This window comes from Accipiter gentilis, chromosome 11 (assembly GCF_929443795.1).
Source record: "Accipiter gentilis chromosome 11, bAccGen1.1, whole genome shotgun sequence".
Classification (NCBI taxonomy): domain Eukaryota; kingdom Metazoa; phylum Chordata; class Aves; order Accipitriformes; family Accipitridae; genus Astur; species Astur gentilis.
This window is the reverse complement of record NC_064890.1, coordinates 24,978,970-25,000,937: the sequence shown is the minus strand read 5'-3', so window position 1 is coordinate 25,000,937 and position 21,968 is coordinate 24,978,970. Positions and strand designations below refer to the sequence as shown.

Genomic DNA, 21,968 nt, shown 5'->3' with positions numbered 1-21,968 from the left:
TAACAATTTCCACATTCTAAGTAGCAAAGGCATTTGCTAGAGTAGACAAAAGTATTTCCTAGCACTTTCACAGAAACTTAGAAAACTTGAGTTTAATTAGGTTCAGAATCCTACAATATTTATTAGCCCCAGACAGTAGGTAATCCAACCCTCTTAAGCATGTCTAGTATGATGGTTTAGGTGCAACTGAGGCATAACAGCAAGAAATACAAACACAAATAAACACTTTCACCAAATTTTAAACGTCTCAATAAGTATTCACAAGTGTCAACTTGTAATTACTTACTTTTGCAGTTTCAGACAGGAAGGGATTGAGATAGGAAGGAACAGCACAAGGAGAGAGAAAAAACTAGTGACACTAAAGGCAGACTGCTGTTGCTTCCTGCTGAGACCTTCACCTGAAGGACCACAGGAATTATAGCCCCAGACAACAGAAGAGTAAGTAAAATAGATGCATCCGACTGTCTTTTTAGCTTTTTTCCCCTTAAGAACAGTGGATCAGGCTATTTAAGGTTACCACATCTTGTACAAAAAGAGTGTGATGACACTATCTTAGTAGTACACACACACACTTTTCTGTAGATAATTACTTTTCAAGGTGTCCTGGTTTCAGCTGGGATAGAGCTAACTGTCTTCCTAGTAGCTGGTACAGTGCTATGTTTTGAGTTCAGCATGCGAAGAATGTTGATAACACTGATGTTTTCAGTTGTTGCTCAGTAGTGTTTAGACTAAAGTCAAGGATTTTTCAGCTTCTCATGGCCAGCCAGGGCACAAGAAGTTGGCACAGGACACAACCAAGGCACCTGACCCAAACTGGCCAACGGTGTATTCCATACCATGGGACGTCCCATCTAGTTTAGGAACTGGGAAGTGGGGGGGTGCAGGGAATCGCTGCTCGGGGACTGGCGGGGTGTCGGTCGGCGGGTGGTGAGCTATTGCCCTGCGCATCATTTGTACATTCCAATCCTTTTATTACTACTGTTGTCATTTTATTAGTGTTATCATTATCATTATAGTTTCTTCTTTTCTGCTCTATTAAACCGTTCTTATCTCAACCCAGAAGTTTTACCTTTTTTCCCCGATTTCCTCCCCCATCCCACTGGATGGGGGAAGTGAGTGAGCAGCTGTGTGGTACTTAGTTGCTGGCTGGAGTTAAACCACGACACAAGGACTCCATGATATTTTGACTACAAAATTAGATTTTAGTGAATTAGATTTTGCAACTCTCAAACTAGCTTATAACTTATGTCTTCGCACCAGGTTGCTTCCAGAATCTTCACAGATGAGTCTGACGTGACAGTGTCCATCCACTGGGGATTTAGATATTTCTTTATCTGCAATTTGGGTAAACCGTGATTACTTCAATCTTTAAAGCTATTATAGCTGTTAAAGATATATTTAACAAATTACTAATAATCTTATCTTTAAAGACAGTTGTGTATTGCAAAAAAAGTTACCTTCAGATGCTACAGACAGGATTTTAAACTGGTTTCCCATAGAAAGAAATAAAAAAGTTCCAAAGTTTGATGGCAGATTTCAACAAGTTAAGCAGCTGGAAACAATCTTCTAAGTTTAATGCAATTTACAGGACATTATTTTCAGAAGACAGACTGATTGCTCCACAGACAGGAAAACTAAAGCAAGATTTCACAGTATCTGACAGAACTGACATAAGAGAGCCTTTTGTAAATACCCAATCACAAGAGAAAAGCTTTATTTGGTGCAAGTTGAAAAATTACTCAGCTGAAGACACTGAGGCCTCACTCGTTCTACCACTTGTGAAATCATTTGCTACAATCACCAACAGTGTTCAATTTTAAGCTTAAAGCTTGCTTTTCATTTCTTAATTTCCCATCATAGCCCACGAATTTAAAAATGCACTATACACAGAGGCTAATAAATTAGTATTTTTTCCCACCTATACACAAAGTTAGGCTATGTTAAAAATAAAGCCCTGCATAAGAGATGCTGCCTTTTTCTTATTTGAAGGGAGAAGGAAGAGAAGTTTCTCTCGAAATAGCAAAAAGCCACTTCAGGTATTTCCTATCACTTCTGAAACATGAGGATCTTAACCCAAGTTTAAAGACAGTTCCACACAACACAGCCCAAAACATTTAATAGATCAGGAGACCAAATCCAATTTATAAAACAAACAAACAAAAAAAAAAAACATTAACACCTAAGAACAGATTCCCTGCGTTGTTCTGATCAGCACACAAGTCAACTGCAATACCCTTACTGAAGATCTTTTACAGATGTGGAGAAGGTACCAGTGATCGCTAAGTGATGTTACAACAAAAAAGGGATGAAACAAGGGACTGCTGTTTAACAAATCTAAACTATAAAAAGTGCTTGTCCAGACTTACGTCTGCAGTCGTCTAGCAAAGCGATCCCTCACTCCTAATCCTCAGTCAGTTACAGACAGCTCACATTTTTCTGAGTGTCTTCAGATACAAGTTCATGTATGTTTCCAGTACCTCCCAGAACCTGCCCAGTTCAGCTAAGGCTGGCCAACTCCTTTTCAAACACTTGTTGCTCAACTGTGGATCACAGGAGACCAACAATTAAGATGTGGGTGAACAGCACAGCATATAAAACCAAATCAAACGGCACATGATTAATTAAGAGAGACCTGCTTTTATCATGCACAGAATCAAGATATTTTTAAATCCTATAACCTCAGTTCAGACAACACACGCAAGACTTCAGCTTTTCAGAGATACGACATAACCACAAGCACACTCCAGATTATAACATTCCAAGCTATCTCAGCTCAGCAGATCATTTACCAGATGACATACACAACCTGGGGTTTTCAGTGATGAGCAAGCTGAACACTGTCACTTCCTGTTTACCTGCGCAGCATCATTAGTAGCTTACTCAGCTGCGTGTCTCTCACTGCTTAACGCTGCTGAAATCTTGGCTGGCCAGAAAGCAGCAGACACATGATGAAATGTGGTTATTTGTGTTCTGTTGTTAAAGTTACACGTTTAGTTACTTCCAGAGCAACAGGAAGCGTGCTGCGCACAGGCCGTCCACAACTTCGTCGCTTTCCTACCGCCATGGAGCAAAAATTCTCACTGCAGAAGACAGACATTTTGTCTTGCAGTTCCACTCCCAGCCTCCCAAGACACTCAGAATCAAGGCATACAGGACTGTTCCTTTTCTAAGCTCAGGGAATTTTTGGATGAAATGTTAAAGTCTACCTTTCGATTTTGAGCCATTTTAAATTAATCGAGACTCCCAAGACTAGGATGATCCTTACACAAATAGAGCACTGTAAAGGTATGTAGATTAACTGGTTCTCAAAGCTAGCTTTCATGGCTATACACAGAAGTTGCAGATTGGCGTTTCAAGCCATACAGATTCAAGGTAAGAATCATGAGTTTCACACAACCCATGGGACAGAATTGGAGCTCGACTGTTTTGTCCTGTTCCACCGCCTACTCAGCTCTAAGGCAAACCAGCTCCTTTGACTCAACATTCTCTTCTCTTCTACCAGCCACCCATTGCCTCCATGCACTAAGGTCCTCTTTCTTCAGCCTTCACCAACCATTCCATTTTCTACGCAATAACTTTTTTCCAGATTCTACACCCTAGTTCCATATTTAATGCAGGTTATTAACAAGCAGATCCTCACACCCACTTTGAACATATGAGAGTGCTTTGAGAAAGTGTATTAGAATTCAGACCCTTATCATCCATAAAAACCAAACCAGATTTGTTTGGTTTTGGGTTGGGGGTGGTGGGGGTTTTGTTTGTTTGGTTGGTTTTTTTAAGAGTTAGACCCACCGTAGTTGTTTCTAGGCCCATTTCATGGTATATGTGTCATGACATTCACAAGTAAAAGTCTTCAGAACAATAGTTAAATTGATTAAAGAAAGGATGTGAAGCATAAGCCTCAGGAATTCCTGAATTATCCCAGCTCTGGAACACTCATTAACAAGCCCCTGAAAATGCTATTTAGCATCTACTGGTACTCCCAGGTCCAGATTTAAAAAAATAAAAATAAAAAAAATGAGTATTTGCTTTGCAAAGGTGAGGTTTAGGTGAACTTTTCATATCATCTTTACACTTGAGGACAGAAAATAATAAGGAATTTTGACTTCAGATACTTAGAGAACACTGAAATAAAACAGCTTAAATTGTTTTAAAAGAAAACAAATACTCTTTTATAAGAAAACATTAACTTCATGCCAACATAAAACAAAGAACCCCCTTCAAAATATTAACAAATTTGAGAAAAGGCTCTTAAAAGAAAAACCTCTTTGAATAATAGCCAGCAACTGGTCTCGCAATTGTGTGTACAACTTCTGTCCTGTCCCGTAAAGCAGACTCAATCCACTTACATAAAGGTACTTAGAGATGCAACGCCCCCTCACACTTTCGCTGTGCCACAACTCAACATGTTTTAATTCCTCCTTCAGCAGTTCATGTTTGAACAGAACAGTTAGGATAATTCAATTCAGATATAAGGAAACTCATAATTGTACATAAGATTATTTTTTTAATACCAACAACTGAGTCTGCTATGAATAAAGTTATTCCCAGTTATAAGTCTTAAAAAGTAGATATGCTATGGGAAAAAATTATCATGAAGATGTAGTAGTTATATGATCCCTGGCCATATTCAAAGATCATTGCAGGGGTACAACGCTAAAAGATCTTTCGCAGTAGAAGAGGTACCTAACAGTGAAAGCATCAGCTGAATGTTTGGGAGACTGCTATTTTTCATTTAGTTCTGACAACAGCCTGTTGCACGCTGTTTGCATTTATTTCTCCCCCATGCCTCAGTTTCCTCATCTGTAACGTGGAGATAGAGACCTCTACCTCTGTAAAGTGCCTCGAGAACTACTGATGAAGGGAAAAGAAAAAAAAATTATTATGCTGCCACAGACAGAAATCCATTATTTTTGGGGGTGGAGGGGTGGGGTGTCTACATTATATTCTCTGCTAATAGCAAAGGTTAAGACAGCTTAATTTCCCCTTCACTGGTGTTAGTTTTCTCCCCAATGCATGAACACTAATTAATAACCGATAGCCTGGTCACCCTTTACTGTTTTACATAAGGAAATGGAGAGATTCTTTCACCATGAGGGATGCCCCCTCGAGTAAAGCAACATATATTACAGCTAGGCTGCTTCTTTGTAGGTCCAAAGCACTGCATCTGCCAGTGCACTGTGGAGGCCAAAAGCCACTTAGATTCATTCACCCATGTGTAAACAAATTTTAGTATTGGAAGCAGTGTCACAGAATGGTGGTTTTACATGGCTCATTCTGTGCAAATCTCGGGCTTCAGGTAAATCACCTATTCCCATTTTACACAAATGACAGCTGTAAATTTTTTGTAAGAAACTTACTAATGCTTTTGTAAGTTTATCACACTTCATTATCACACTTACTTTTTACATATTTAACACTTGATTCTTAAGATGGAAGAATAAAGAGCACAAGGCACATGACTCAAAACTTAATGGCAAAAGGAAAATTATTTTTATGAAACAAAAGTAATTTCCCACCTACCTGGCATTTCTCAGTGGCCTCTTCCACGATAACCCTGACCCCTGAGCAACAAAACCCCCTGAAATCTTAGTACATAAGGATTGAGAAAATCACAAGACCGTGCACCAAAAGAGGAAGGGGAAAAAAAAAAAATAAAAATCTGACATTGGCAGTACCAGAGGAACTAGATAATCACCTGACAAAAGTAGTTTTGAAAACTAGGAACTCTATCCTAGTTCTGACATAGAATCATCACCCCATACATCTACGTTCTTTTACAAAGGATTAAGGCTACATAATAAAAAATGCTAGAGATATTTTAGTTTAGCTTTTGGCGTTACTACTTATGCCTCTTAGAAACTGCATTAAGAGCTCGCTCTGAACAATATCCTGTAGCATGGGCTCTGCACCTCAAGATTTGTGTTTAAATTCTCAGGCCAGGTATTACAAACCCTCAATTTCTACCACATAAGAAAAACTCCCCTGTACAATTTGTGTTTCTGTTACACCCTCCCCGTGGATTATCTAAATGAATAGTACAAAAGTAATATTTGAGTGTAGCTTATTGATAAAAAAACACCTTAAGGAAAGGAATTGTTGAGTTTGCAATACTCAATTTTCAAGGTGCAAAAAGAAATGGATACAACTGACCTCTGCCAAGTTAGGACTTAAAGAAGTTCAGATGAAGAACACTTTTGAAACTCAGACATTAACAACAGAGTTGACAATTTAGTTTCTGAACTTAATACCCACTACTTGAAAATAAATGCAGAGGCCTGCTGAATGAGAAAACTCCTTCCCTGAAGTCAAAATTCTTCCTCTGTATCTCCCTAACATGCCAGAATGTTACTTATCATGAGGTTGCCCGCTCTGCTGGACATAACCAGAACAGCAAAAACTGTAAAGAATATACTCACCGTTAATGATAAAGTGTTTATTTATACAACAAAAACATAGAAAGAGGGCAGTGGGAAGTATTTTTCCTCTGTACTCAACCCTTTGGTGTCTATGTCCAGTCACCAGTTTAAATCACACAATACTTATTTTTTCCTTAAGTGCAGAGCTGGTACTACACATAGAAGTTCTAATGAGCAACCACAGGCAGAATTGAGGAACAGAGACAGTGATGTTCGCATTCTTAAATATTCATATGTTTGGATAGGTCAGAACAAAAGTATCCCCACAAAAAAAATGAAGATAATCAGCTCTCCAGTACTGCTGTGTTCCTTTTCATAACTTGTGAACATTATTCAGCAGCAATAACAAATATGCTACATGAAAAGTTAATAGTATATAACAGCCTGAATTTACACATAATATAAAAATTATTTCACTCTACTTACAACAGTACTGAAGTAACACCAGGTCTTGCGTAGGAAACAAAGCTTACAATAAAGAAAATCAGTATTTATTAGATCAATACAAGAGTTTAGAATCCACAATATAATTTTAACATGAACACAGTAGTTTAAGATATTTTAAAAAGTCTTAGGACCAGAAAATATCTATTTCAAAGAACATTTAGAAGAAAGATTAGGTCTGTAACTGACCTTTACTCTTTTTGGTGAGTATTGTCTGAATGAATGAAATACAGCTAGTTGAGCCAAAATAATAGTGAAAAAGATCTTAAGATAGCTTTGCTTTTGATCCCAGTGAAAATGAAATACTGAAAACAATAAATCTGTATTGCACTGGCAGTCCAATCAGCCAGTGTCATTACCCTAATCAAGCATTAGATTTGAAGCGTTACATGCTTCAGTTTCTGAACTACTATTCTGCAAGTCCCTGAGTCTGTTCTGGAGCTGACAGTGAGGCTAACATGCTCAATGTCACTGGTTCTTGCTGCTTAGGAGAACTGGCAACAGCCTTAGTGTTAGGTCAAGTGTTTGTCACTTTTCTGAAAACCTCCACTTACGCAGTGACAAGTTGCAGTGCTTTTATGACAGTATAAAGACAGCAGGTATATTGTTATACCACACTAACAGAATAAAAATGTTCATTAATAGTGGCTGTAACCATTAAACAGAAAATAAAAAGGTTATTAATGGCATACTGATTTAATTTTTTCAGATGTGCAACACCTTTGGAAAAGAGATATTCCTCCATAAAGGCACTGGCACAACTTAAACCCCGATGACTGAAAGAAGGTACTCCTTGCCAAAGCAGACACTGGGTTTCCAGTTTTTATATGGGTATTCCCTTCCTTTGTGATCAACTAACTACATAAATTGCTCCAAGCACCTGAACAGCCTCAATCTGTTAGCATAGAAACAGAAAGCTCTTAATGTTGAGTATATGAAAGACAGTATCAGTCCCAGGAGTATACAGTGTAGAGAAAATAAGCTGATTACCTGATTAAGACAAGAGTTCAAAAAAATGACACCCTACTCAAAAGACTTTATATGACTACAGAAATAGGGTATCTTTTCCAGTCTCCTGGAAGAAATTATCACAGGAGTGGGACCTACGTAATAGCAATGCAGTAAAAGGTTGCTAGATGTTCAGCATGGTAAATTTTATGAACATCAGATTAAAGTCTGTAAAACTGGGTCCTCAAAAGATTTAGGAATGAAATTGTTTGCCAGAAACTTCGACACTGTGGTACAAACACTGATGATGATCTTCCAGGAAGATGGTGATGGGGGTGTGCCAGTAACACACCTAGACCTTGAGAATGGGGGAGAAAAATCTTGATTTCTTGGCAGCCCAGAATCCGCTCCTGAGTACATGGACTATTTACAGAAGATGAAGCAGATTTACAGAGTAAATTGAAAGGCTAGCCAACTTCACCAATAAAAGTGTCCCATAAAACATTTGTTTTTCAGAAGTGCATACTTCAAAAGAAGGCCTCTGCCATTCACCACATGATATGCAATATGATACAGAACTTGAGAGTTTTATATTAGCTGATGTGGAACTAAGATCTCTAAATCTGTCAATCCCCATGTAAAAGCTTCAGCTCTGCAACAAACCCTACAGTCCTCTGAAGAATCCCAGAGTCAAAGTGACATGTTACGTCACCTCACTTCAGGACCAGGTTACTTTCACAAACCAGGGCACCATGCTGCACTTCAACAAAGTGCCCAAAGCATCTGAAGTGAAAAAAGAGCCTTCATGATGCATGGCAGACATCCTTATTTACAGCTGGTTTGTTTATTTGGAATAAGCCAAGTATGTAACACACTTTGCTAATTCAGACTTGCATCATAGTGATATTGTCTGTATGCGACGACCTTGGAGAAGTTATTTTCAGTGATACAGATATTGGCACTGCGTCATTTCATCACTAGAACAACTATTGCAGCCAGAATTGACATGCAAGTCACTATCCTGAAATTAAGACTAAAAGTACTCAGACTAAAAGCTTCTAAATCCATGATGGATTGTTATCTCCCTTCTGCTCTGAAGCAAAGGCTACCTGCTGTGGGAGAACTGCTTGTACAGCATCAAGCATCACCACAGGTCCAGTTCCTGCCAGTGCTGACTTATAACAGCAGACATTGGAAAAAAAACGTGGCTTGAGGGGGAAGAGGAGATCACAGGACACTAGAGGGAAGAAAAGAAAAAAACCAACAAAAATCACAAAACCCCCCAAAACACCCCCCCCCAACCCAAGCAAAACCAACCAAACAAAACTCTTCAGATAAGTGTCCACAAAACTGAGGCACCTAAACACTATCTAACAGATCTAGTGGATGTAGAAGACAGAACTGAAAAGGCTCCTGAGCTCACACCTTTACATCCCAGACAGAACCAATGATTAAGGTGAGACACCAGAACAGACAGAGTATGTGATGATCAAGCTATCATTAATTACGCTACTTCATACCCTAGAACTGTCTCTGGAGCTCAAGTGGGAAACAAATTGTTGCATGTGAACCGACAGAAAACTGCTAAAACACTCCAAAATGCAGCTGCAGGGAGGATTCCAAGAGACATCAGCACATCCCTGGAGTCTCTGAAGATGCACAGAAATTTTCTTAAATTACTTACAAACTACTCATCAGAAAAGAAAGCTCTAGACAGGAATTCATTTTCTTGGTAGGCCAGTGCTCTGTAATCAAGAGGTACAGTAAGTGAAATGCAGCAGTCCTTAAGGTCACCCCTGCTGTACCTAATGCAGTCTATAGAAGCATGGCTACAAGGTAGCCGGATCTCCTTACCAGAAGGCAAAATATTTTTCCTCCTGAAATTGAAGAGGATCAGGAACCTTATGAGCTTGCATTCACAATATGTCAGATGCACTTGATAATTTGTCCACTGTAGTAGGTTGTTACATGCACAGGCACACTTTCGTCTGCTGGAAACTTCTACTCACCTACATTTTCTCAGGCTTCCAAAAGCAACTTCTAGCTTTTGGAAGCAGAGAGACAAGATTGTATTTTGTTGTTGGGAGGAAAACCAGGTTTGACTCTGGCTTGATGTCAAAAAGGACAGTTACGAGAACAGCAGCAGAGTTGACCCTTACTCTGTGATGTACATGCTACTGACAATGCTACAACAGACAGCTCACTTCTGTCTCCCCATCCCCAGCACTACAGTTGCTTTTGTCTCCTGGTAGCTTTCACTGGTTGCATAAGTATTAGTAACTATGACCAGGGGCACTTTCTGGATCTGATGGCAAGTGGTACAGAAGAATGCACATACGCACAGAGGAACTCTCTCTCCTCTCAACACAAATTGGGTAAGGATGGCCCTACTCATACTGTCTATTAGGAACTGTGTTTACACCATTCTATTCCCAAAACCATGCTCATTAATTTGGGCGAGTACTAGCTAGCATTACCCAAACCTGTGCCAGGAAGTGTGCCAACAAATTAAACACCATAGACAGTCACAGAACAGTGCCTGAGTTAATGCTACTGCCCTACTTAAGTTTGTTAGCATTAATATGTTAGCACAGCTGGCTGACAGACCAGAGGTGAGAGAAAGGACCAGGTGCATCCTTCTGCCACTAAGCCTCAATATACCCTGGGTGGGTATCTCGTATTTTGAGCCTTTCGGTTCTGTTTATTGGGGACACAGGTATGGTCCAGACAGGTATGGCCAGTGTGAGAGATAGACCCCTTGGTTACACAGTTTGAAGCTTGGAGCAGCAGCAGGAACACTTGTTCAATAAGCAACCCTCATCTAAACAACATGAACAGAGGGCAGAGGAACAGACAGGATTTGTTGTTTACAGGCAGCAAAAGCCAGAAATGTTCAAAGAAACTGTTAAGGAAAAGTCTCAATGAAGAACTGAAGGACTGAAAGAGAGACCTTCTAAACAACATAAAAAGATGAAGTAAAAACCATGTCATGGAATAGGTAAGATCTACATCTCCTAGAGAAACATTTAGCACGGAGTCCATCTCCATTCATCCTATCACACAAAACCATAATGCAACTAGGTGTGCTGTATCTTGTACACACTTTAACTAGGGCAAGGAAGGGCATGCTCTGTGCAGACATATAGACACAGTAACAGTCTCTCAAGTATATAAATATTGGCACCTGACTATGATATGGATAAATCTCTCAAAGACAAAACTAAAATAAATTATTTTTTTAAATAGATAAGTGGTTTGTTGAATCACTACCAAGTTCTAGAGATCAAGTCCAACCAGCATTTTCTGTTGCAATGACACTTTAAAACCTCATATAGTTTTGAATGTAAAGTTCCAGCTACACAAACTGAGAACAGTGCTTACAGTGCAGTATAACACTTAAAGAGGCCAACATTGTTTAAGAAAGGTCAAAATAACAACAACTATTGTATGGCTAAAAAATACTGGTTGATATAAAATTGCACAAAATTAACCCCCAAACCTGTATTTTTTTGAAACTGTTAATTGCCAGGTTACTAAAAATAAAAAACGCTAAGAATTCTGCACACCCAGTTATAAAATGAATTTCATACCTAAGAAACTCTTAACTACAGACTAAAGGCAAATAAAGAAAAAACGGCCCTGCATTTTATTCATTAGAAACTACTGCTTCCTTCTTTGCAAACGCAAGGGGAAGCTTTTGCCTGTGGTATTGCACAGAACACATACCACTACAGGATGTTCATAGTTTCTTCCTCCTTTCAGTTAACCACAAAAATCAAGCACAGTTTTACAGAGAGGAGCCTATTTGGATGCCTTTGTGTATATTTAGTGTCATAAGCCAAGTGATGTTTCTATTTGCTTTGGCTGACTGAGGGGGAGTAAAGGAAAAAAATATCTACTTACAAAGAATGACCACATCTTAGCTGTGCTCAGAGCAAGCTGTCACATGGTTAGAGGAGCAGGAAATAACTTACAGTTCACTCAAAGCAGGACTAAGCAATTCTGTGGTTTCAAATCTGAGCCTGTAGAGTTGCTGAAGCTGTATCTTCCAGTATACAGTTTCTTAATATAGCAGCTTACAAACTGGAGAGTCTGGTCCTCCCTGGAGAAGCAGCAGTAGAGGGTGGAGCTGTGCAAGAAGCCTGGGGAATATCATACTCTGTTTTTTGCTTCCCCATCTCTTATCCACCAAAAGTTCTCTTTTCTATAGCAACATTAACAATGATTTCAGACCAGTAAAGATGAAATAGGAAAGAAATGTCCAATGGCTGTATCTCAAGCTGAAGTGCACTCTATGTATGCAGCAGCAAGCAGCTGGCTGGCATAGAGACTGTCTCCTCTCCTCCCATCTTTCCTCTTGCAATGCTCTGCTGAGTTAGAAGAATACAAGCCATGTCTATCCCAGCACTGGGTATTGGTAGGACTACATATCTGATGAGACACAAAGTTCATCAGCAAGAACAAAGCACTTCTGGATCTGGGGGGGGGGGAGTGGGAAGAATGGTGAGGAGGAGACATTTCTACATGGAGATCTTTGTGCAGATTATGGATGCAGGGGCTGAAGGGAAAAAGACGATCCTGGAAGCACTTGAGGTACAAGGGGGGAAAGAAGAAATAAGGGGAGGAAACCCTTTTGCTGGGACAGTAGGCCAGAAAACTTGTTAAAAAAAAAAAGAGCATGTGTGACAAGAAAGTGCAAGGAGACCCTGATGAAAGCTGAGACAGAAGATTCAGAGGACAGAGATCACTGTGCAGGACTTTAAAGCAAATCAGCAGGATGCGGCTTACAAAAGAAATAGTGGTTAAATTGATTCCTAAAATATCATTACCAACTTTACAGTAATCTGCTGTATAAAAATCTTAAAGCTTTGTTTTCTACATAGAAACTAAGATTCTTTTTAAGTCAATGAATTACTGCTGCTGTTATAAAATGTACTAAGAAGGTTGTAAAACACCTCTTTTCTTTATACCTAACCAAGAACGATATTAATACAACAAATCAATACTAATTTCTCTTCTTATCCACAAATCACATACTGATAAATCTCCAGGCTGTCACCTTGAGGAGGGAGAAAACATTTACAATTTAGTGCCAAATTCCCATATTCAAATATTCTTGTTCTTCAGCCTAGAGAGCAAAACAAGTACTAGGCCTTGTTACTTAATACTCAAGAGAATGTTATTTAGAAACCCATATTTTAACCTTTCTTGTAAAAATAATCTCACCAAGTGCTGGCTAACTTTTGTCAAAACCATTATCAATAACGCCCGAAGTAAATGCATTTTTTAAAAATGTTTGCAAACTTAGAATTACCTTTCCATAATTAAAAGTTCAAATAATTAAATACAGTTTTCTTAGCTTTTCAAAGAGGAGAAAGCCACATTTTCTTTCATTAGGTCAGTGTTTCTCGAATTGCAGGCACAGTACCCTCACATACAAAAATATGCTTTGCGACCACAGGTATCTTCCCATATAACTATACCACTCTGATCCTGCATAGTGGCTAATTAACTAAGGGAGGTAAAGGCAAAATAACACATTCACTTTAAAGGGAAATGAGATGAATGCAGGGAAATTCTGAATTACATGAAGTTCTGAAGGGGAAAATGGTGTGTGAAACCATCTTACAGAAATGGGAACACAACCTTCATTAGCAAGCCTTAATGTGATCTTGCAGCTTTAACCTAGACACACTGGAGAACTGGAAAATGCATTAACACTGTTTCTCAGAAAACTTCAAAGAAAAAAAGCTGCTTTAGAATGAAGATTTTAAGGAAAGCCAAATAAACAGTACAGGGAAAACAGTCTCATCAAGGTGGGGATGCATGTATGAAAGCAAGTGCCTAAGGTGAGCTGCAATCTGCAAATCTGCCAGTATGTTGTGGAGCTCTGCAGCAACAGTTACCTTGCCAGCAATGATCTCCACTGAGCATTAAGTCTACAGGAACTGAGTAATTAATTTAATGAACTTCTTCCAGAATCATATATTCTTAACACACACATTCTAATTTGAGATGCCTAAAGTGTCATGCACTGCATAAGCACGAACTGATGTCAGGAAAATTGTCTACCTTTAACTCATGGGTAGCTGAAAATACACTACTGAATTTCAAGAATTAAGCAAGCAAGCAACTTTCTTGGAAAGTGTCCCTATGATTGTTTGCATTACATCTCTTCTTCTTCCATTTGGCCCTTCTAGTTCACTGCTCCTGTCACGTGGAGATCACAGCACACTTCAGGATCTTCAAATTTAACTGCAACGGTCCCTGAAGGTAACTGCACACCTGCTGTGCCCATTTTATTGGTTATCCAGGCATAAACAACATGTCTGGAAGCCACAGAAGTTAGTGTGGCAGTGTACCCAAGCAAATACCTTGAGAAACAAAACTGCCTTGTACAGCATCCGAGTCATGTCCCAGTAGAGCAGGCTGTTTAAAACCACCCATGAAGATATACTTCTAGTTCCACTAAAGCCACTTTGTATGTTTTACTGTCACAGGTAAAACAAACTGGCCAATCAAAAAAAATCCCTCTGTGCCCAAGTAACACGTAATGCCAACCTTTTGTGAGGAAATTGTACTCTAACCTACCAATATGCAACTCTGTCTAGTGCCCATAACACATTTTTGTTTACTTTCTATATTTTATTATCGAGGTATTAGGTCATGAAACTGTTAAGTCTCCTGCACTATACTAAGTTTCATTTCTGTACTACAAAGATTCCTCAAGAGACAAGCCTATGAAACACACTCACTGGAAGAGAGGACACCATAAATCTTACCACATCGCTTTAAGTGAACAGCAAACTTTCTCTGACAAACCGAGCACTTAAAAGCTCACCAAACCCCATCTCTAGCGCAGACAGCTCTGCCTATAAAAGATCAATGAAAGAATCAAACCTTTTGTCATGTTGGTTAATGAACTACTGCAAAGTTCCTAGATGACACACACTCATCGTATACAAACCACTTCAATGCTTCACCCGTTCCAGCACTGAGCCAGGAGCTGCCAGTGGCAATTGCTGCTGTTGCTGGCACCTGCAGCCACCACCCGCCAATGACAGCAGTAAATGAGTTCTTAATTCTAGCACTACTAGAGACACCAACAGTAGAGCAATAAGGGTCATAAGAAACTCTATAGAAAAGACAAGGAAGTTTTTTCAGGCAAAAGTACCAAAACTCCTCTGAAAGAAGAGATTGGATATCTAAAGTTAGAACATTCTCCATTATCACCTTTTTACCCTGAAATTGCATGGTATGTGATGGATCTTATACACTCTACTTGCTACAAATTAGGCTTATACTAAACCCTTGAGAACCCCAGAAGAAATATTCACAGAGGAAACATTCCAGTGATAACAGATTCAAATCAATATTTATGATCAGATAATAGAGAGAAATCACATCAATTGTCCATTAAAGGAAGAATAAAGTAGAGTCTTTCCATTTACATATTTGCATGAAATAGTAAACTCAATCTTTATCTTCTAACAAGAAACCACCTCCTTCTTAGCTGTTCTAAACAAGTGGTATCTGGACATCTTGGTGGAAATCTTGTAGTCAAAACTTGACTGTTCACCTGAATCCTACATTAAAACTTTGTGCTCTTCTAAATTCCTCCACCTGATTCTTAGCTGTGAAGACCTGGTAAGTTACAACACAACAGCTTGTGACTACAAATTGTTTTCATCCTGTTGCGTCTGTACCCTATAGGATTCCAGAGCACATTATCAAGAGCATGAGTGGTATACCTGGCCAGCTGATTAACCACAGAGATGCTAAGAGATATTTGGGACTTGACTACCTCTAAAACAGATAAAAGATCCACAAAGTAACTCAGAAGATAATGTAAGAGCACTGAAGCCTTAATAGATTGAGGTACTTGTTCCAGGACTACATAACTAGACCATCTTCTGTTTAGCAACACATAACACTTCGTAACACAGACATACAGTGACTGAAATTCGTAGCACAACTCACTTTGCATGTCAAGACACAAATTTATGTGCCTAGCCCATGAGCTACAAGCATGGTCAGGAGAAACGTAACCACTACAGTCACTGAAGCAGAGACAGAAATTCAGCTGATAATTTTAAGTTTCTATCTTCAGGCAAGTTGAATAGCAGATTTTGGTAACAACCAGTGATGTCTTCTGACAATGATGGGATTTTAACACCTAAATTTCTGTCTCTTACTCCTGAACCGAATTCCACACTTCATCAATTGATGCTTTGTCTCAAATCCATACAGCTATGAGATGCAATGCCTTGTAGAGTGTTCACATGGGGCGTCAAAACATTTCTCATCCACGGGTGAATAATCTGTTTACAGCATAGTTCACTACCTTAGCTTAATAGGAAGCTGTGAGGAAAACAAACATGAGAAACACTTTTATGATAAATAACCCTACTGTAGATATATTGAGGCAGTTTGAAGATGATAGCTAAGTCACTTGCTCTGAAGAGTCTGATCTGATCCATTCCTGTAAAAATCAGTTTTGCAGGCACAGGTTTGGTTCAGAAGTCAAAACCCAATGTAATTCCCTCTAGAAGGGAAGATCATTGCTGACCAGTTTAGGGAAGTGACTCCAGTGGATACTAGTGAGGCATCTGAAGTTGTTATATGTCTTTTGATAGACCAGGACAGACCTCAAAAGAAATCTAGGCATAACACTCAATATTCTTCTGTTCTACAAGACCCTATCCTTTACACTTTGTCTTCTCCCTCTGCATCTCACTTAAAAACACATGCAAAGATGAGATAACCACCATTGAACTGATGACTCAGTTCTTCCTATCTGTTGAAGAGATAACTGCTTTTCAAACTAGAATCTCAACCTTTTTTGGATGTACAGCCTGCAGCATAAACTCAAACTGAAGAGTCCAAACACTTCTAAACCACATGAAGTTGGCCATTACTCAGACCTGTAGTCCACCTTCAACTCTTAGTTCATGCTGTTTTCATATGCACAAGTAATCTTACAAGTCCTTTCTTGGTAATACCTTTAATTCTTATCAATTAAGAGTTGTAACTGCCACTCAGGTTTTTATTTTGTTTTATCTCAACTATTACTGTAATTTTTTCTTTGGCTCTGACATACAATGTTATTCTGGTCTCATGGACTTTAAAAGCAGCCAATACAGTTTTCTTAGTTCACTTTTCTTCTAGCATTCTTTACCAGTTTCTGTTTACCATATCAACCATGGCAAGATCTTACAAATAACAACCTAGTCCGAGCCTTACTCGTTACGCGTTATCCAAGTGCCGAGTCCCACTTCCAGGCAGTACAAAATATCCATACTCCATTACCCACTTCTAATGTTATCAAGTACACACTTCTCATGTTTTATTTCCTAAGGCCTCCCACACATATAAAATTATTTCTACAGAATAAACTAGTTTTTCATCAGTGACATTACTGACCAATATTAATTGTGCAAATTATAAGAGTACCTTATTTATTAAAAATTATTAATGGGACAGCCAGCATTTGCTTTTCCTTAAAAAAAGCATTCTTATTCCTTAGGCTAAAACTGAAGTGACTGATTTATAACCAAGCAGACTTAAGCAAAAACTTCCAAGTTCGGCATAACCACAAAAATATTTCATTAATATGCACAAAAGTATTTGTACCATCTCATAGCTCACCTTAGCATAAGTTTACATAGACTTTTATTTCTACATTATGATAAAAAATAGTTACTGAAAAATTTCTGCAGCTAGTAAATTTTACACCGAACCTAGATAACAAACGTCATGTACCTGAATGAAATTAGTTACACACCTAAGCTACAATGAAAATCCTAAAGACCTACCACCTTACGCTGGATACCTACTGCAAGTAGTTCTACATTTGGATCATATTTCAGCCAAACTAACTATAGCTGCAGCTTTGACTATAAGCCAGTGGCTTGGTTCTGAAAAACTGATCTGTCATGGACAAAGGTATTTTAATTGCTTATAGATTCAGATAAGCATTTTACAGCTCAGCAAGCAGGGAAAAAAAAGGGAGCAAAAGAATCAGTAACCTTCTGTATGTACATTTGCCTACTAATCAGTGAGATTCCCAAAGTGCCAGTAGTAGTCCAGAAAATTATATCAGCCTCAGCAACACGCACACAGTGATGGGTCTTCACCACTTCCCCTACTCCCAGGTAATTTTTGTGTTTACCAGTCATCATTACTTCAGATGCCATTGAAATTACGTCAGTATTGGAGTTCATAGGTTGTGAGTACTCAATCAAAATTAAGCTACTTGATAAATTCCTTTGCTCTTCCATAGAACAAAAATCGAGTAGTTGAATCCTCAGTGTTATTTCAAAGTAACTGCCTTGTTATCAGTCAAAAACAGAGTCAAAGGAAAGATTGTTGAAATAAATCAGGTCCAGAGCGCCACATGCTTTCTTAACTAAGCCCCTCAGGACTGATACCAGCACTATGCCCTCAATAAGAGCACTATAAGTTATTACTACAAAAAGAGTGTCTAGGATCATAGCTTAATGTCTCAACTGTTCCTCTGGCATTCATTTCACTAGTGATCTAAACACAAGGTCAAGTCAAACATAGCCTAAAATTATGTCAACGTGGCAGATGCACATCACATCCAGTAGCATATCCATGCACCACACTGACAGAAACACCACCTGTGGCAGCCAGGTAGCACAGACAGTTCAGCTGATGGGAAAGCAAGCTTGTAGCATCCTACAAAACTCACAAGATTTTCCTTTCTTAAAAAGCAGCACCTACAGTCTGAAGTTTCACTAATTAATAATTCAAACATGGATATTAAGAGATCAAATATCACATACATGACAGCAAAAAGGCATTTATCAGCATAGCATGCCAACACTGAGTCAGGCTATAAGGTCAAGAGCATCAAGAGTACTATCAGGCTCTGACAGATAGACACCGTGGACTCAAGTTAGACAGCCGAGGCTATTACCATCTCCAGGTGCCCATTCCACTTCTCTGATAGACACTGCCCTCCCAGGGACAGAGATGTTCAATCTGTTCATGAATTAAGTTTCTGAATTGTCACCATTGTTGGTTCATGCCACACACAGTAAGCAAAAAAAGCCTGGTCAAATACCTCTAGAGCTTCAACACCCAAGTCCTCAAGATTGAGCAGAGACCCTCAATTACAGTAAGATTAGCCTTTGCTTAACCTAGAGAGCATATAGGGCTGGGGGAAAAGGGAAAGAAAATGACCCACAATTAGAAGAACCTCAATGGGAAAGTCACCCAAAATTCAGTGTAAATCACAAGAACGTGGAGTTTCAGGAAAAACACAAAGCAAGTCACGTCTATGAAGCTACCAACCTGTCATAAATTGCATGACACCCAGATACTGTGAGGATATTTACCTCCAAAGTCTGCTTTCAACACGCTATTTATGAGGAAAAGTTGAGAACTTGAGTAGGTGAGTGTTACAGCTGAGCGTAACAAAAACAAAAAGCGTGTTCACTTGACAAGAAAATCCAAGTTGTAGAAAAACAAACTGAAAATCAACTTACACACACAAATTCATGCACTGTTTTTTAAATTTAGAGAAAAGGTTTTTTTGTTTTTGTTTTTTTTTTTTACAAAGTAGCTAAACATATGAAATGTGCTCCTGAAAGTAGTTCAGTTAATTGAAGGTGTTTTTAATAAATCTATTACTTTTGAAATGACATGCTTTATGGTCACACCTTCTGACCCATTTAACTTAGTCACTGTGACAGCATCTTATTTAACCCACCCCAGTGTAAATATCATCTGCTTCCTGTTCAGGTACTGCATCTTATTCTTTTCTTGCAACAGTAAGTTTGATCAACAATACTATTTCAAAGTCCAAAGAGTTATGTGGAACCATTATGAGTGCACAGATATCCTGCTTTAAATCACAATATTAAGTTAATGAAATACCCTTCTTAGCGTTACAGCAAGATGCACAGCACCTAACATTAGTAAACTAGGCACTGGAACACAGCATCATAAGATAGCTAGGTGACATAATTTTCAGTGGCTTCCAAATAGTAATCATTTTTTAAAAAGAAGTAATTTTTCTCCCCCCCCCCCTCCCCCCCCAATATGATTTTTCATAAAGCCAGTTCTTTTCTAAAGGAAGTGGTTAACCTTTTGAGCCTTCAAGTAGTTCTTTAATACACATAAGTATAGTTTTAATACAGTTTTATATTAACATGCAAGAAGGTGTTCCGGAATCAAAGAACTTACTGATATATTTGCAATGCATTTACTACAGCTTCCTTCAACCACTACGTTGCCTTATAGATAGATACAAACAGGAAAAGATGCGGTACTTCTGCCGCATTTGAACGCACGAACCTGTTGTTTAGGCTAGGAAAAAGTACAGACTAAATCCAAGGCAGGCCTAGAACTGATAGGAGCCTTCCCACAACTTCGTCAACACTGCTTTGTTGTAACGCAGGTGCACCTGGGGCTCTCCCCAGCCTCGTCGAGCAACTGAACTTTTGCCACCGAGTCCCACGGCTGCTCCCTTGCTGGCCAGCTGCCCCTGCAGAGCACGGGTCAGCTGCGGGGCAGGGGTGAGCCCCGCCGGCCGCCCCCGGCAACTCAGCGCCGAAGAGCAGGGTACGGCGGACGGACGGAGCCCATGCCGGCCCTCGAGGCGGTCTCGGAGCCGCCCCGGCGCGCTCGGCTCCAGCCGGAGCCGGCCCGGCGGAGGGAGCGAGGCCGGGCCGGGCGAGGGGCTCCGCCACCCGCTTTGCGGGCCGCGGCCGTCGCCATTCACTGCCCCCGGCACCCCCCGCTCCGCTCCCACCGCCCGGGGTGCTGCGGGCGAGGCGGGCAGGGAGCGAGGCCTGCGGGGGCCGCCCCCCTCCCGGGCGCCGGGACGGGGCAGCGGAGCGGGCCGGGCCGGGCCGAGCCGAGCCGGCTGAAACTTCCGCAGCCCTCAACTTCCCGGCGCCCCGGCCGGCCTGTCCTCACACGCCCCCTGCCCGCCCCGGCCCCCGGTCCTCCGCGACCGGGCTGGGGACGGGCTCGGGGTCCCCGGCCCGGGAGCGCCGCGGGCCGCCCCCTCCCTCCCCGCCGCCGCGGGCCGGGACTCACCACGCATTTCTTGCCGAGGAAGCTGAAGAGGCTCTCGTTCTCCTGCGGGGTGAGCAGCAGGGAGCCCACATTGGTGACCCGCCGCGGCTGCGGGGGCTGCTGCTGCGGGTTGCCGCTCATGGCCGGGGCCGGCCCGGCGCTGCCCTCGCCGCCCTGCGACCGTTGGCGCCCGCGGCCCCCTCCTCCTCCTCCTCCTCCTCCTCCGCTGCTGCTGCCGCCGCGGCCTCACAGCAGCCGCATCGCGGAGCCTCCCTCTCGGGGCCGGGGAAGGAGGGAGGCGGAGAGGGGCGGCGGGGCCTCGGCCGGCGGAGGGGAACAGCCGCGCCGGTGCCGCTCCGCGCCGGCGACCGATCGCGCCCGCCCCTCCGAGAGGCGCTAAACTTCCAACTCCGGCCCGGCTCCGGCGGCCGCACGATCCAACATGGCAGCGGGGGCGGGCGAGACCACAGCGCGCGGCAGCCAGGGGGGAGGCCGGCGAGCGCGCTGCCGCCGCGACCATGCGCCGTGCGGGGGGGGGTGCGCCGCCTTCCGCTCCCGCCGCGCCGCGGCAACCCGCTGGCCAGCGCCGCCGCCCGCCCCCGCCCCCTCAATACCTGCCAGGCCGGGCTGGCCGCTGCTGGGCGGAGGCGGAAGAAAAAGAGGAAGAAGAAGAGGAAGGAGCGGTCGCCGTCGCCGTCCCCGCCGCCGCGTAGCCCAGGATGGGGCCCGGCGCGGCCCTGTCCCGGGGGCCGTGGGAGCCGCCGGGGCAGGGCGTGAGGGAGGGGGAGCGCGGGCGAGGGGCCGTGAGGCCGTGCCGGCCCTGTGGGGGGGGGGGGGAGGCCGGGTCGGCGGCGGGGGGTCGCCCGGGGCGCCGACAGGTCCCGAAATCCGTGAAGGGGCAACGTCGGCTGAAGGGAGGCTCGCCCCCGAGCGAGTGCGCGGGGTGGCCGGGCCTCTCGCCGTGGGGACGGGCAACGAGGGTGTGCTGGACACCCTGAAATTTTCAGTGAAACCTGACTTAATCGGTAACTCGAAAATCTTCCTCGCCTTCTGTGACAGACACGAAAGTGTTTCTCCGTGGTGTGCCGTACGAATGGCCGGGCCGCC

General features: G+C 41.8%; 1 protein-coding gene across 1 annotated transcript in view; it reads right to left on the bottom strand.

The window, feature by feature from the left end:
* The window catches only part of WASL (WASP like actin nucleation promoting factor), a 53,386-nt gene extending 32,073 nt beyond the window's left edge, over positions 1–21,313 (bottom strand). Inside the window, exon 1 of the mRNA XM_049813617.1 lies at positions 20,883–21,313. Within this exon, the coding sequence (XP_049669574.1) occupies positions 20,883–21,002 (120 nt within the window). The 5' untranslated portion in view covers positions 21,003–21,313. The remainder of the gene's footprint in view (positions 1–20,882) is intronic.
* Between the last annotated feature and the right edge of the window lie 655 nt (positions 21,314–21,968).